The 17,594-nt window shown below is 39.5% G+C and overlaps 1 protein-coding gene across 1 annotated transcript in view; it reads right to left on the bottom strand.

Annotated features, from left to right (window-relative positions):
* Lnpep (leucyl/cystinyl aminopeptidase) overlaps positions 1-17,594 on the bottom strand; it is a 96,767-nt gene that overhangs the window by 21,279 nt on the left and 57,894 nt on the right. The window contains exons 9-11 of the mRNA NM_172827.3: positions 13,752-13,883; positions 4,161-4,321; positions 3,869-3,957 (exon numbers count right to left, since the gene is read on the bottom strand). Coding sequence (NP_766415.1) covers positions 3,869-3,957; positions 4,161-4,321; positions 13,752-13,883 — 382 coding nt within the window. The remainder of the gene's footprint in view (positions 1-3,868; positions 3,958-4,160; positions 4,322-13,751; positions 13,884-17,594) is intronic.

Below are 17,594 nucleotides of genomic sequence, written 5' to 3' on the forward strand. Positions count from 1 at the left end.
CCATTTGTCTATAAGCTATGAAAATCAAATACTGTTTTATGAAGAAATATTGGAGTTCTGAAACAAAGAAATAAAAATACATGTTCTTACTATAAAATTAGGAACTATGACGTCCAGCGGATTAGAATGCTATACAGCTTAGCCCTAGCAAAAGCCCAGCCTTCTTTGTTTCACTTCCTTTCCTCTTTATCCTATTATGTAGGAACAAAGATAACAGCACATAAAAGTATGGCAGTAAACCACCTCCCTTTTTTTTCTTTCTAATTGTTTTTCCTTCCAATGATACATCTTCTAGTTTCATAGAAATATTTCTCGAATGGTGACATACTTTTCCAGAAACATACAATTTCCAGTTCGAATTAAATATCGCGTAGTTAAATATTTTGGGTTTAAAAATATATATAAAATGTAGATAACAGAAATGAAGGACAAAGTAAAAATTTTTTAGCATAACCTAAAATATGACCCTCTCTAGCTTGTTATTTTGTGTAACAATTACTCAAAAACAACGTGTATGGGAAAAGGTGACAGAGATGCTAAATGGACTTTATTGCACGTGACTGAACCAGTAAACCAAGCTCAGAGCCTTCCTGTACACCTCAGAGACCAGAGGATCTTATAGTGCCATAATTATTCTCTACTACATTCTGAGGATAGAAAAAGAAACTGCAACTAAGTTGAGAGTAATTACTATTGGGGTGTCAGGGGCCAAAAAGATTCTAGGATCCTTAGGGTCAAGCATTTCCTTATAAGAGTAGAATGTTTTCAGTGTGTACTCAAAATCTGAACTGGCAGAAATTAAAGCAGCAACAGTCACAAGGGAACTATTAGTGACAATTATGTCAAATTAGGCCAGTTCCAGCTGCAGATTCAACAATTATATTCCTTTTTGTATATTCCCTTTTACTATGAGTTTTACCAATGAAGAAAAATAAGACATTTCATTTGGCTTTAAATGTTCTTTCTTGAAAGTTTTTATAGTCAACATTATAATTGAATGATTTCATTTATTCATTCATTAATTCTTTATGCACTTACTACTAAGGTGAGTAGTATTCACCAATGTGAATTTACCAATTGCATGTGATTTATAAACCACAATATTTACCCTCAAGGGGAGATAAATATAACATGGGTAGAGACACAAGTAGACAGTATTTACAGAATATTCTGAGTAGAAAGTACATACTGTTATTTGAAACTATAAACTAGAAATCTATCTTTTCTTGGGATGCAGAGGTCTTTGAGGAATGAGCCTTGGCTTAGCTAAGGGCTGAAGAATGAAAAGGAGGAAGTCAAGGGAGTGGGAAGTCAGGGTGTTCTTCAAGGAGAAAGCATAGCACACAGACGAGTTTAGACACAAATATGGCCTGTTTGAGGTGCTGGAAAATATTCGGTGCAGCAAAAACAGGTAAGAGAGATGCAGAGGGGAGTAGGAGGCAGAGTGGGAGAGGGACACAAAGAAGAAAGGGAGGGGGAGAAGGAGGGAATAGAGGAGGGGAGGGAATAAAGGAGGGGAAGGAGCAGGAGGGGGAAAGAGGGAGGGAAGGGGAATGGATGGAGGGAGAAGCAAAGGAAGAGAGGCAAAGCAGGAGAGAGGGGATGGGGGAAGTGTGGAGACGGGGAGAAAAGCAGGAAAAGAGAATGCATAGTGGGGGAGGGAGGAAGGCAGGCAATGGTTCACACATACAGGTCTCTCTACATTCATTTGTTGAAAGCTTAGTCCCAAGCTAGAGGATCTTATTTATCCCTGACAAGGAACTGCTTATCTCACTGATAAGTTGGTAGGGAATGGGCACTTGGGAGGGAGGGTCTGGAGGAAGAGAGTTACTACTCTGGAATGTCTCCAGACAGGTATAATCTGCCAATTTTTTTTTTTCTTCTCTTCTCCCAGATGCCAGGAACCTGTCAAATTGTGAGCTAAAATAAATCTTTCTTCCCTTTAAATTATGTTTGTTATTCTGTTATAGCAACTAAGACTTGACTATGGTAAGGAATAAGTAGGAAAATGTAGCTATTTTATACAGCGTGAATCTCAAGAACAGTTTACCACATGCACATATAAACAGAGCTTTTTAAAGAGCCGACAGAAGCAGATTTCTTATTGCCTATTTCTAATACCAACAAAAAATTAAATACTATTTTGAAGTTTGCAAATTTCTTTACTGGCCCCTTTTAAATGCTGCATTGCATTTAGACTACACTGATATATGCCCAGTAGGGACAGTTACTCCTCTTCTTTGGGTCAGAGCACCATTTTAGGAACTCCTAATGTTTAGAGTTCTGTTTCAGCAGGGAAGGCAACACTTTTTCACACTTTAATCAAGGACATGGTGGGATCCTTATCTGCCCCCAGCACTATACACAGTGCGAGTGCTGTGTTGGCAGTGTGCTCTGCTGCAGTGTGTGGAGAAGCTGCAAGGAAATGGCACCCTCAATGCAGCTGGCAGCTGCCATCTTCCTACACGGAAGAGCAACTTAGTGTCAAGTACCTGATCACAAACCTAACAGTCTACAATTCTGAGAAGCATAGATTGAAAAAAAAATCATTTAATAGGAAAAGAAATCGTATCATCTAATATTTTTATTTTAATAAAGACAATTGATGAATCATGGGCATAGAAAAATAAAGGACTATGCCAATTATCATATTTTTACCATATATTTTTAAAAGGCAAGATATGAAAATCATAAGTACATAATGATTTCAAATAGAAAATTGTAAAATGATAAGAAGCACTAGTGAACTGATGGCAGCATTAAGACTACCTACATAGCTTATGCTTAAAGGTTCTTTATAAGGACATTAGTAACAGTGTCTAACATGATCTTAATACGTGCCAGACATTGTTTTAGGTACTTTATATAAATAAACTCTAAGAATCCTTATCGCAGCCCTATTTTATAGTAGGCTCAGAGAGGCCAAATACCTCATCTAGAATCTAGTTAAATGGAAATGGGAGAGCCATGGTGTGAACCAGACAACTGGGCTTTATTCACCCATCAAAATGTAGATTTGAAAACAAATCCAAATCTAAGCAAGAACTTTCCCTTTTTCATAAATCTAAGGATTTCATTGCTGATTCTCACATAATCCAAGAGCCTTATGTTCTTTTGGGATGTAGGTATCATAGATGTATTTCACAAGTGTTTCAAATTTGGAACATTGTAGATTTTCGACCATTTGTACAAATTTTACTAACAGAACTTCCTAATCTGGAAATCTGAAACCTAAATGATCTAAAAACTCTGAACTATTCTGAATGCTATGATGACGCTCATGTAGGGTTGCTCAGCCTGGATCATTGTCATGATTTATTATCTCCTTGTTATCATGGTTCCTTGGCCCGTTTTTCATTACCAAAGAATGTACATGTCTACAAGATATGTTGTAATAAGCATTTACTGTAAATTTAGGTCATGAATCAACCTTTATTATGCATATAAATAATCTCTAAAGTGCTTGTTAAGATGCACTGGCTGCAAGCCAGACCTCGAGAGTAAATAGTAACATTCTAAGCAACTGCTCTGGCTCTTTTACTTATTTTAAAACATAAAATATTTACCTAGGACCTAAAAATAAAACATTGCCAAAATATTCTTTAAAATATCTTTAACTTTTTTTTTAAAATTTATTTATTTATTTTTACTTGTTCACTTTACTAACCTTATTTCTTACAACTAAAAGCCAATGGTATACATATAAAGATTCAGCCTTATTGTAGTCAAATGATGGACAATGATATATGACATTAGATCAGAGAATGTACATACTGGAAAATATAATCTGTTATCTGCCTTATGTTCAAAGTTTTAAAATTACACTATTAGTAATTTTTTATCAGAAAGGTATTAACTATAGTCACACCTGATTTCTTGTCCAGTAGTGAAACTGATCGATATTCTGAATAGTTTCTTCCATCAGTGACATAGGATATTGGAATATGCCAAAGGTGGCTGCAGAAGAAAAAGACTGGAGGTTAGCTCTCTTCCTGATATGTAGACATGGCTTTAGACAGTAACTGGAAACTGAGACTTTCCAAGCTCCTTCTAGAGAGGGAAGACCTCATCGGTTTTCACGAGAAGGATGGAATAAAACACCTAAATTCTTATACCCGAAGGTAGAAAGCAGACAAGCTGGGAAGAAAAGTGGATGATACCTTGTATCTGAAGGCTGACTTTCTGGTTGCATGCGTAGAAAAAATCTTTCCTGTTGTAGAAGAAGCTCAGTCCCCTTCCTCTGGACTGTCACTAACGGGAATCCTTTCTGTAGGGTCCAGGTTTTCATCATTTTCTTTACATCTAGAGTTTTGTCTGTGACCTATTAAATTAAGAAGAATTAATTCTGCTTAAAGATAAACTTAGTATAATAAAGGTTTTAGTCTACTTTGCCTGTACCTTTTCCTCTTTCCTTAATCTATTCCATGAAGACCACATAGAATTAATACTGAGTTGAGTTTACATTTGCATCGCCCTAAGTCAGGAGCTGCTTAAGCAAACTAGCTTGTAATGTAAGAGGGAGTTTCAGCATGAATGGCACCAGGCTGAAAAGCAGCAGTGCTACCAACCTGTAGAGTTTAACATCAGAATCCAAAGAGGGTGAAAGTGAACTTTTGGGCCACAGCACCTCTACTTCACAAAGATGCAATGAGTGAGGAGTATTCTAGGATGCAAGCATTGTAACTCAGTCCTGAGAAGCAGCAAGTCTACACTCTTCCTTATCCCCTACTCTGAGACTTCACTATCTTTTAAGTGCCCAGTTTTAGAGGAGAGCTAAAGGGTGATAGATAATATTAGCAACAGGTACAAAGAACTCTGCTCCCTTAACTGAGTCTCTTAAAGAACAACAGTAAACTCTTTTTGGTGATCATAGATCTTATTTCCCACACATATGTAAACTTTTCCTGCAAAATCTAAAATCTAATGTCACAGGTTATTTAGACCCTCTGAAGCTCTACCTTGAAGACATCTGGTATCAATGATCAAAAAGTGGTTCCTGATACATGGTCTCTTTAAAGCGGGAAGGTTACATTTATGATTTAGCCTACTTTCCCGGATTACTCATAGATGTAAATTCAAGCCATTACATCATCATAAAACCTGAACTTACACAGCCAGCCACCGTCCGGACCGGAGGACAGGTGCCCGCCCGGCTGGGGAGGCGGCCTAAGCCACAGCAGCAGCGGTCGCCAGCTTGGTCCGAGACCCGCCGAACTTAGGAAATTAGTCTGAACAGGTGAGAGGGTGCGCCAGAGAACCTGACAGCTTCTGGAACAGGCAGAAGCACAGAGGCGCTGAGGCAGCACCCTGTGTGGGCCGGGGACAGCCAGCCACCATCTGGACCGGAGGACAGGTGCCCGCCCGGCTGGGGAGGCGGCCTAAGCCACAGCAGCAGCGGTCGCCATCTTGGTCTGAGACCCTCCGAACTTAGGAAATTAGTCTGAACAGGTGAGAGGGTGCGCCAGAGAACCTGACAGCCTCTGGAACAGGCAGAAGCACAGAGGCGCTGAGGCAGCACCCTGTGTGGGCCGGGGACAGCCGGCCACCTTCCGGACCGGAGGACAGGTGCCCACCCAGCTGGGGAGGCGGCCTAAGCCACAGCAGCAGCGGTCGCCATCTTGGTCCGGGACCCGCCGAACTTAGGAAATTAGTCTGAACAGGTGAGAGGGTGCGCCAGAGAACCTGACAGCCTCTGGAACAGGCAGAAGCACAGAGGGGCTGAGGCAGCACCCTGTGTGGGCCGGGGACAGCCGGCCACCTTCCGGACCGGAGGACAGGTGCCCGCCCGGCTGGGGAGGCGACCTAAGCCACAGCAGCAGCGGTCGCCATCTTGGTCCGGGACCCGCCGAACTTAGGAAATTAGTCTGAACAGGTGAGAGGGTGCGCCAGAGAACCTGACAGCTTCTGGAACAGGCGGAAGCACAGAGGCGCTGAGGCAGCACCCTTTGTGGGCCGGGGACAGCCAGCCACCGTCCGGACCGGAGGACAGGTGCCCGCCCGGCTGGGGAGGCGGCCTAAGCCACAGCAGCAGCGGTCGCCATCTTGGTCCGAGACCCGCCGAACTTAGGAAATTAGTCTGAACAGGTGAGAGGGTGCGCCAGAGAACCTGACAGCTTCTGGAACAGGCAGAAGCACAGAGGCGCTGAGGCAGCACCCTGTGTGGGCCGGGGACAGCCGGCCACCTTCCGGACCGGAGGACAGGTGCCCACCCGGCTGGGGAGGCGGCCTAAGCCACAGCAGCAGCGGTCGCCATCTTGGTCCCGGGACTCCAAGGAACTTAGGAATTTAGTCTGCTTAGGTGAGAGTCTGTACCACCTGGGAACTGCCAAAGCAACACACTGTCTGAGAAAGGTCCTGTTTTGGGCCTTCTTCTTCGGCCAGGAGGAGGTCCAAATACAAGATATCTGCGCACCTTCCCTGTAAGAGAGCTTGCCAGCAGAGAGTGCTCTGAGCACTGAAACTCAGAGGAGAGAATCTGTCTCCCAGGTCTGCTGATAGACGGTAACAGAATCACCAGAAGAACAATCTCTAAACAGAGTCAACTATAACTACTAACTCCAGAGATTACCAGATGGCGAAAGGTAAACGGAGGAATCTTACTAACAGGAACCAAGACCACTCACCATCACCAGAACCCAGCACACCCACTTCGCCCAGTCCAGGGAACCCCAACACACCTGAGAACCTAGACCTAGATTTAAAAGCATATCTCATGATGATGGTAGAGGACATCAAGAAGGACTTTAATAAATCACTTAAAGAAATACAGGAGAACACTGCTAAAGAGTTACAAGTCCTTAAAGAAAAACAGGAAAACACAATCAAACAGGTAGAAGTCCTTACAGAAAAAGAGGAAAAAACATACAAACAGGTGATGGAAATGAACAAAACCATACTAGACCTAAAAAGGGAAGTAGACACAATAAAGAAAACTCAAAGCGAGGCAACACTAGAGATAGAAACCCTAGGAAAGAAATCTGGAACCATAGATTTGAGCATCAGCAACAGAATACAAGAGATGGAAGAGAGAATCTCAGGTGCAGAAGATTCCATAGAGAACATCGGCACAACAATCAAAGAAAATGGAAAATGCAAAAAGATCCTAACTCAAAATATCCAGGAAATCCAGGACACAATAAGAAGACCAAACGTACGGATAATAGGAGTGGATGAGAATGAAGATTTTCAACTCAAAGGTCCAGCAAACATCTTCAACAAAATTATTGAAGAAAACTTCCCAAATCTAAAGAATGAGATGCATATGAACATACAAGAAGCCTACAGAACTCCAAATAGACTGGACCAGAAAAGAAATTCCTCCCGACACATAATAATCAGAACATCAAATGCACTAAATAAAGATAGAATACTAAAAGCAGTAAGGGAAAAAGGTCAAGTAACATATAAAGGCAAGCCTATCAGAATTACACCAGATTTTTCACCAGAGACTATGAAAGCCAGAAGAGCCTGGACAGATGTTATACAGACACTAAGAGAACACAAACTGCAGCCCAGGCTACTATACCCAGCCAAACTCTCAATTATCATAGAGGGAGAAACCAAAGTATTCCACGACAAAACCAAATTCACGCATTATCTCTCCACGAATCCAGCCCTTCAAAGGATAATAACAGAAAAAAACCAATACAAGAACGGGAACAACGCCCTAGAAAAAACAAGAAGGTAATCCCTCAACAAACCTAAAAGAAGACAGCCACAAGAACAGAATGCCACCTTTAACAACTAAAATAACAGGAAGCAACAATTACTTTTCCTTAATATCTCTTAACATCAATGGTCTCAACTCGCCAATAAAAAGACATAGACTAACAAACTGGCTACACAAACAAGACCCAACATTTTGCTGCTTACAGGAAACTCATCTCAGAGAAAAAGATAGACACTACCTCAGAATGAAAGGCTGGAAAACAATTTTCCAAGCAAATGGTATGAAGAAACAAGCAGGAGTAGCCATCCTAATATCTGATAAGATTGACTTCCAACCCAAAGTCATCAAAAAAGACAAGGAGGGACACTTCATTCTCATCAAAGGTAAAATCCTCCAAGAGGAACTCTCAATTCTGAATATCTATGCTCCAAATACAAGAGCAGCCACATTCACTAAAGAAACTTTAGTAAAGCTCAAAGCACACATTGCGCCTCACACAATAATAGTGGGAGACTTCAACACACCACTTTCACCAATGGACAGATCATGGAAACAGAAACTAAACAGGGACACACTGAAACTAACAGAAGTGATGAAACAAATGGATCTGACAGATATCTACAGAACATTTTATCCTAAAACAAAAGGATATACCTTCTTCTCAGCACCTCATGGTACCTTCTCCAAAATTGACCACATAATAGGTCACAAATCAGGCCTCAACAGATTCAAAAATATTGAAATTGTCCCATGTATCCTATCAGATCACCATGCACTAAGGCTGATCTTCAATAACAAAATAAATAACAGAAAGCCAACATTCACATGGAAACTGAACAACACTCTTCTCAATGATACCTTGGTCAAGGAAGGAATAAAGAAAGAAATTAAAGACTTTTTAGAGTTTAATGAAAATGAAGCCACAACGTACCCAAACCTTTGGGACACAATGAAAGCATTTCTAAGAGGGAAACTCATAGCTATGAGTGCCTTCAAGAAAAAACGGGAGAGAGCACATACTAGCAGCTTGACAACACATCTAAAAGCTCTAGAAAAAAAGGAAGCAAATTCACCCAAGAGGAGTAGACGGCAGGAAATAATCAAACTCAGGGGTGAAATCAACCAAGTGGAAACAAGAAGAACTATTCAAAGAATTAACCAAACGAGGAGTTGGTTCTTTGAGAAAATCAACAAGATAGATAAACCCTTAGCTAGACTCACTAAAGGGCACAGGGACAAAATCCTAATTAACAAAATCAGAAATGAAAAGGGAGACATAACAACAGATCCTGAAGAAATCCAAAACACAATCAGATCCTTCTACAAAAGGCTATACTCAACAAAACTGGAAAACCTGGACGAAATGGACAAATTTCTGGACAGATACCAGGTACCAAAGTTGAATCAGGATCAAGTTGACCTTCTAAACAGTCCCATATCCCCTAAAGAAATAGAAGCAGTTATTAATAGTCTCCCAGCCAAAAAAAGCCCAGGACCAGACGGGTTTAGTGCAGAGTTCTATCAGACCTTCAAAGAAGATCTAACTCCAGTTCTGCACAAACTTTTTCACAAGATAGAAGTAGAAGGTATTCTACCCAACTCATTTTATGAAGCCACTATTACTCTGATACCTAAACCACAGAAAGATCCAACAAAGATAGAGAACTTCAGACCAATTTCTCTTATGAACATCGATGCAAAAATTCTTAATAAAATTCTCGCTAACCGAATCCAAGAACACATTAAAGCAATCATCCATCCTGACCAAGTAGGTTTTATTCCAGGGATGCAGGGATGGTTTAATATACGAAAATCCATCAATGTAATCCATTATATAAACAAACTCAAAGACAAAAACCACATGATCATCTCGTTAGATGCAGAAAAAGCATTTGACAAGATCCAACACCCATTCATGATAAAAGTTCTGGAAAGATCAGGAATTCAAGGCCAATACCTAAACATGATAAAAGCAATCTACAGCAAACCAGTAGCCAACATCAAAGTAAATGGAGAGAAGCTGGAAGCAATCCCACTAAAATCAGGGACTAGACAAGGCTGCCCACTTTCTCCCTACCTTTTCAACATAGTACTTGAAGTATTAGCCAGAGCAATTCGACAACAAAAGGAGATCAAGGGGATACAAATTGGAAAAGAGGAAGTCAAAATATCACTTTTTGCAGATGATATGATAGTATATATAAGTGACCCTAAAAATTCCAACAGAGAACTCCTAAACCTGATAAACAGCTTCGGTGAAGTAGCTGGATATAAAATAAACTCAAACAAGTCAATGGCCTTTCTCTACACAAAGAATAAACAGGCTGAGAAAGAAATTAGGGAAACAACACCCTTCTCAATAGCCACAAATAATATAAAATATCTCGGCGTGACTCTAACGAAGGAAGTGAAAGATCTGTATGATAAAAACTTCAAGTCCCTGAAGAAAGAAATTAAAGAAGATCTCAGAAGATGGAAAGATCTCCCATGCTCATGGATTGGCAGGACCAACATTGTAAAAATGGCTATCTTGCCAAAAGCAATCTACAGATTCAATGCAATCCCCATTAAAATTCCAACTCAATTCTTCAACGAATTAGAAGGAGCAATTTGCAAATTCATCTGGAATAACAAAAAACCGAGGATAGCAAAAACTCTTCTCAAGGATAAAAGAACCTCTGGTGGAATCACCATGCCTGACCTAAAGCTTTACTACAGAGCAATTGTGATAAAAACTGCATGGTACTGGTATAGAGACAGACAAGTGGACCAATGGAATAGAATTGAAGACCCAGAAATGAACCCACACACCTATGGTCACTTGATCTTCGACAAGGGAGCCAAAACCATCCAGTGGAAGAAAGACAGCATTTTCAACAATTGGTGCTGGCACAACTGGTTGTTATCATGTAGAAGAATGCGAATCGATCCATACTTATCTCCTTGTACTAAGGTCAAATCTAAGTGGATCAAGGAACTTCACATAAAACCAGAGACACTGAAACTTATAGAGGAGAAAGTGGGGAAAAGCCTTGAAGATATGGGCACAGGGGAAAAATTCCTGAACAGAACAGCAATGGCTTGTGCTGTAAGATCGAGAATTGACAAATGGGACCTAATGAAACTCCAAAGTTTCTGCAAGGCAAAAGACACTGTCTATAAGACAAAAAGACCACCAACAGACTGGGAAAGGATCTTTACCTATCCTAAATCAGATAGGGGACTAATATCCAACATATATAAAGAACTCAAGAAGGTGGACCTCAGAAAATCAAATAACCCCCTTAAAAAATGGGGCTCAGAACTGAACAAAGAATTCTCACCTGAGGAATACCGAATGGCAGAGAAGCACCTGAAAAAATGTTCAACATCCTTAATCATCAGGGAAATGCAAATCAAAACAACCCTGAGATTCCACCTCACACCAGTGAGAATGGCTAAGATCAAAAATTCAGGTGACAGCAGATGCTGGCGAGGATGTGGAGAAAGAGGAACACTCCTCCATTGTTGGTGGGATTGCAGGCTTGTACAACCACTCTGGAAATCAGTCTGGCGGTTCCTCAGAAAATTGGACATAGTACTACCGGAGGATCCAGCAATACCTCTCCTGGGCATATATCCAGAAGAAGCCCCAACTGGTAAGAAGGACACATGCTCCACTATGTTCATAGCAGCCTTATTTATAATAGCCAGAAACTGGAAAGAACCCAGATGCCCCTCAACAGAGGAATGGATACAGAAAATGTGGTACATCTACACAATGGAGTACTACTCAGCTATTAAAAAGAATGAATTTATGAAATTCCTAGCCAAATGGATGGACCTGGAGAGCATCATCCTGAGTGAGGTAACACAATCACAAAGGAACTCACACAATATGTACTCACTGATAAGTGGATACTAGCCCAAAACCTAGGATACCCACGATATAAGATACAATTTCCTAAACACATGAAACTCAAGAAAAATGAAGACTGAAGTGTGGACACTATGCCCCTCCTTAGAAGTGGGAACAAAACACCCATGGAAGGAGTTACAGAAACAAAGTATGGAGCTGAGATGAAAGGATGGACCATGTAGAGACTGCCATATCCAGGGATCCACCCCATAATCAGCTTCCAAATGCTGACACCATTGCATACACTAGCAAGATTTTACTGAAAGGACCCAGATGTAGCTGTCTCTTGTGAGACTATGCCGGGGCCTAGCAAACACAGAAGTGGATGCTCACAGTCAGCTAATGGATGGATCACAGGGCTCCCAATGGAGGAGCTAGAGAAAGTACCCAAGGAGCTAAAGGGAACTTCAACCCTATAGGTGGAACAACATTATGAACTAACCAGTACCCCTGAGCTCTTGACTCTAGCTGCATATGTATCAAAAGATGGCCTAGTCGGCCATCACTGGAAAGAGAGGCCCATTGGACACGCAGACTTTGTGTGCCCCGGTACAGGGGAACGCCAGGGCCAAAGGGGGGGAGTGGGTGGGTAGGGGAGTGGGGGTGGGTGGGTAAGGGGGACTTTTGGTATAGCATTGGAAATGTAAATGAGCTAAATACCTAATAAAAAAAAAAAAAAAAAAAAAAAAAAGATTAAAATTTGCTAAATATTTAAAAAAAAAAAAAAAAAAAAAATAAAATAAAACCTGAACTGTTACATCGCCACAGCAGGCTCCACTTCAAGCACTACATGCGGTTTAAAGTACCAAAGTACAAAATAATGCTCCCCAGTTTCCCTGACGTATTAATCTTATCTTTCTCATGGCTCCAACCTATTTATTTCAGGTCCAAAAAAAGCAAGATAATTTGAGACGTTTAAAGTCGGAATCTGAAAAGAAGAAACTAGTGTATAGTTTGATATGGTGCTGAAAAAACTGAGAATAATGTTACAAAATAGGTTGGGGTGGGACAACAACATTATTTGCAGTGAGTGATGAAGTCAGGCACATATTCCAAATGTCAGGATATATGTGATGGGAACCAAATAAGTGATAGCTCTTGACTGAAGTGCCAACATATGACTGGAGGGGAGATAATACAGAAACTAGCGTTAGGAAATAAAAATTATTTTCTTCTCTCAAACAGAACTCAATAAGAAAGTCCTATATTGGGGCTGGAGAGATGGCTCAGTGAGTAAGACTGCTCTTCCGAAGGTCCAGAGTTCAAATCCCAGCAACCATATGGTGGCTCACAACCATCCCTAAGGAGATCTGATGCCCTCTTCAGGAGTGTCTGAAGACAGCTACAGTGTACTTACATATAATAAATAAATAAATCTTTAAAAAAAAGTCCTATCTTCTGGGCGAAAAGTTATTACTAGAAAACACTACCCATTAGAGTGGGTGACGAGACAGATCCAAAGGAAGGGTTCTTGACTGAGCATCCATAAGACTGAAACTATGTGAGATGTTTTGCATATATGTGGTTTTGCTGAAGCAGATGACATGAACTTTTGTCAGATCCCCAGCTATATCTATGATCTTGCAGAGCACAAAGAACTACCAATCTAGATCAGAATAACAAACTTATAGGGCTACCAGGATTGTGCAGCCAACATATGTACATAGGCAAGTTCTGCTCATTCACTGCACTGAAGAGGAACTTCTATCTATTTGCACTGCTTGTTAGAAAGTGGAAGTGTAACAAAAGCCAAGAGACACCTCAAGGGCAGTATGGAACGCATGGGAACCACCTTGTGATACAGCACTGAGAGGGTTCAGGGGCCTCAAATCAAGAGATTCACAGGGCTTCATAGAGACTCATTAATTGAAGATAGAAAAACTAGAAAAGGTAACTACTTCAAAATAAGTTTTTTGCAGAAAGTATCAAAAATAAGTAATATTCATTAATACTGAGGAGAAAAACTTTCCTTACTTAGCAAACTAGGGGTGGAGATTAAGGTACAGAATAATATGACCATCCAGGGCCAGATACAATTTTTAAAATAACAACAAACAGTACTTTCACTTCTTGACTTTGATAACAAATACTTACATGCTAAGCTCTATCTTCTCTCTCTTAAGTAACTCTCACTGGTACCATTTCTATATGTGATAACTGGATTGAATTATCCACGTTACTTACCTCATTGAAGCTGTCCCAGAGATCATCACTTTGGATAGCTGCATAGCTGTGATTGTGCAGGTAAAGAATGACAGCATGCCGAAATACATCTTCACTAAGGTAACTTTTCAGCATCAACAAGAGAGAAGCTCCCTGCTCAAAAAATTGAGAAAGAGAAGAAAATATCAAACTATTAGAGGCTATAGAATCAAGAAGCTAAGATTGAAAATAAATCATTTCTAAAATATATGACTTCACATATACAACATGGTTATGGTACATTATTAGTCTTCCATGTACACAGATGTAGACCATGTTTAAATACAATTATTTAAAGATATAAACAATAGCAAAGGGAATTAAGATTCCTACGTACAATAAATCAACCATAAGCCATTCTTTGTGGTCTTTCAGTGCACTTTGCTGTTTTCATGTCAGCATTGAAACAGTATGTATTGTAAAATTTCTATGGCATCTCTTTCTCCATCTCCAATGCATAAAGTACTATCTATGCCCATGTGCATACAAGAGGAAACATAGTCAGTTAGCAGAGCTTTGAAAATCTCTCTGGTGGCAATAATTACATTCTAATTTTAGTCTCCCATGTTACTGAAACAGTCAGGATCTTTCTCCTTCTGAAGAAATGTACTATGCTAATGACTGTACAGAGGAGCAAGCAAACACTAAGACTCCAGACTGAGCTTGCAAGTATGCAGGCAATAGTATACCCCTCACACACACATCACATTTCCAACCAGGAAACAACTACCTCTTTGGTGCCATTTCTGATTTGAGAGAGAAGTCAGGTTGCTCTACTAGCAACTGAAATTATTTTCTATATCTGGCATATGTTATATCTTCTTCTATGACGAAGACTAGTTAAGCAACCAATTTAAAGACGCAACTAAAAAAACAGTGCCTACTACAATGCCTAGCAGCAAGCACTCAACACAAGGTTTGAATGACTTTCATTTGTGATAAAAATGTAACAATATCAAGTCATCAAGATTATCAGTAATAGCCATTACTCTCATTTTTTTTACACCATAGCTGTGCTTATTCTATAAAAGTAAGCAATATTTTCTAACTTCTTTTCTCCTACATGACCAACTTTCTCCTCTATAACGTTCCCATCAGCAAATGTCAAACATTCTTAATATCTATTTATCCATCTCTATGTATCTATCTATGTATCTATCTAACTATCATTGACTCTTTAACTTCACACCTCCTCTGTTATCACAATAGTTCTTGCTTCTCAGTTGTAGTAAAACTCTTCAGAGTCATCAGCATTTGCTCTCTTCCCATGTTCTTTTGATAATCATTATCTACCAGCAATGTCATAACCAAGGTCCCTGGGGAATTTCCTGGTGCCAGGTCAATCTCAGTTCTCTTACTCACCTTATCAATAATGCACCAATAGCAGTTAATATGATTAATGATCCTCTCCTGTTTGAAAGTCTTTATGCACACAGCCTTGGGATAGTGTTTCTGATTTATCTTTCCAATGACTAAAGTTTGGTGCCCTGCTATTTCAATCCTTGGGGCTGTCTTTTCCCTACCTAAATTTGCTTTCTAGTTGTTCTCTATTGGCTTTAGCCCCCTGATTTATATATACTTAGGTTTAGATACTCCACAGAAACACTGTCTAGTTTGTCTCCTGAAGAACCTGCAGAGTTTAGTGACTGGCATATTGTATTTTCAAAACTGGCTAATGAATGAACCCTCACAAAGCACCCTACATCAGTGCCTTGGTGACTATGAAGAACAAATGGAATATATCTGTTAAACACACTTCCCCAGCCATTTGTTTTTTCTTGCACAAAATACTGGAATTATGCTGTGTTCTGTTTTTCTCAGTGATGTGGGATATTCATCAAATTTCCAATTGTAAAATAAGTAGTTACCATATTGTCAGGGGTTAAGTATTTTACTGAAATCTTATAATGAGAAAGCATGAATTCTGGCGTTAGGTGGTTAATTGGTGTCAGAACTCTGTTATATCATGTCTTGAAATAGCAAATTTTTTTACCCTCTGTATAGCAACAGAAACACATTTTAGATTTTTCCTTACTGACCATTCATGTATGGGCTTTAAAAATCACCAAATAACTGGAATATAATAGTTTTCTTATCCAAAGGGGATAATTTCCAAGACCCCCTAGTAGATCACATAGCACAAAACTTTACATATGCAATGTTTTCCCCTATAATACAGTTTAATAAATGAATTAGGCATATTTAATATTAATAATTCCTAATAAGATAATTATAAGCAATATACTTACTATAATAAGTCATGTAAATGTAGTTTATTTCAAAATATTTTACTATAGTGCAGATCTTAGCAAGACAGGCCTATGATTTTCTTTCTTTATAAAGTTAAGAACTTTGACTTAGTCACCTAAAGGAACCACTTCATACCTTTGCTTTGGCAGCTACATAACTCTTGTACATTAGGAATCATTAATAAATAAAAGATAACTGACCACAAGCCCTAATTGAGCCAGTTAATCTGGGAACTGAGATGGTATTTAGTGATAATTTGAGAAGTTGCATATACAACATGGTTACACTGGAAAATTGGCTCATGCCCATGCAGGACATATTACTCAGAATGATATGTAGTTTAAAATTTACAGACTGCTTTTCTGGTCTTTCCTTTTAGTATTTTTCCTAAGATGGCTAATAATAGTTTACTGAAGCCTGAAAGAAAAACTGCAGATAAGAAAAAATTAGTGCCTCTGTATACTCACATTAAACTCCTAATTTCTTGTTAAAAGTACTATTATTTACTTCATCAGGCTTTAATCCAGACAACATTTTTGCCTCCTTCTTTATCTGTTTTACCCTGTCACTAAGTCCTTCAAGTACAAAACTCCCTTTAGTTTTAGATCTGTTTTCTTCCCATTGCTATGACCATTCATTGCAAACGTTCACTCTGCATGTCTGATTTTCAGTGTCATGTCCCATTTGTGGTCTCGGAATCAACTTTATTAACTGAATCCAATTTAAATTTTCTAAATATTAACTTTAATCAAATCATCCTTATGTTAAAAAAACATCATCGATTTCTTATGGCACTCAGGACCTGCTGTAGCTGGGCTCATGCTTTCTTTCTTACCTTCCTAAGCCTGGTTCCATCTCTGAATCCCAGACATCAGCCCTCCTGGCTCTCCTCTTCAAAGTCCATATCTGCCCTACCTTGTGCTCTTTGGCTTCTCTCTTCAACATGCATACATTTTTTGTACTATTTCAGCACACACAGCCTCTCTTGCTCATTCACATGTATTTACCTCCTAATTTTGAGCTTTTTGATAGTATGGTTTCTATCCTCACACTTAATGTATTTTCTTCGCTATCTAGCAGAGGGATTTACTATCCAAGGACTCTGACAACCAATCATAAGCTTTAGCATCACCCTTGTACAGCATCCATTCAGGTAATACCAGTACCACACTCCCTCTGTTCTCCAACCTGCTCAGAATGAAGCCAGCTTCTACTTTCCATCCACTGTCCTGGTGTCTAATGTTTCACATCCTGAAGGAGAACTGTCAATTACTAAAATAACTTTTTATGCTTAATTTTTTTTGGTGATCTTGATTGTAGAAAATACCTCAATTCTGAGTACCACAATAAAGGGCTTTGCTTAGGATGCTCTTCTAAGCACACATTCTACGGACAGATCCAGGGAGAAAACTAACTTTGAAAGATGAATTCTTACATGATCTGCTTCACTGCCTGAAAACTAGTCACACTGACTAAAAGGGAGACAGAAACACAAACGTTAAGACCAAACAGATTTACATATTTAAAATTTAAACAGTTAAAACTTCAATAGGATACCAAAGGCAACGCTTGTTC

Source organism: Mus musculus, chromosome 17 (assembly GCF_000001635.26).
Source record: "Mus musculus strain C57BL/6J chromosome 17, GRCm38.p6 C57BL/6J".
Taxonomy (NCBI): Eukaryota; Metazoa; Chordata; class Mammalia; order Rodentia; family Muridae; genus Mus; species Mus musculus.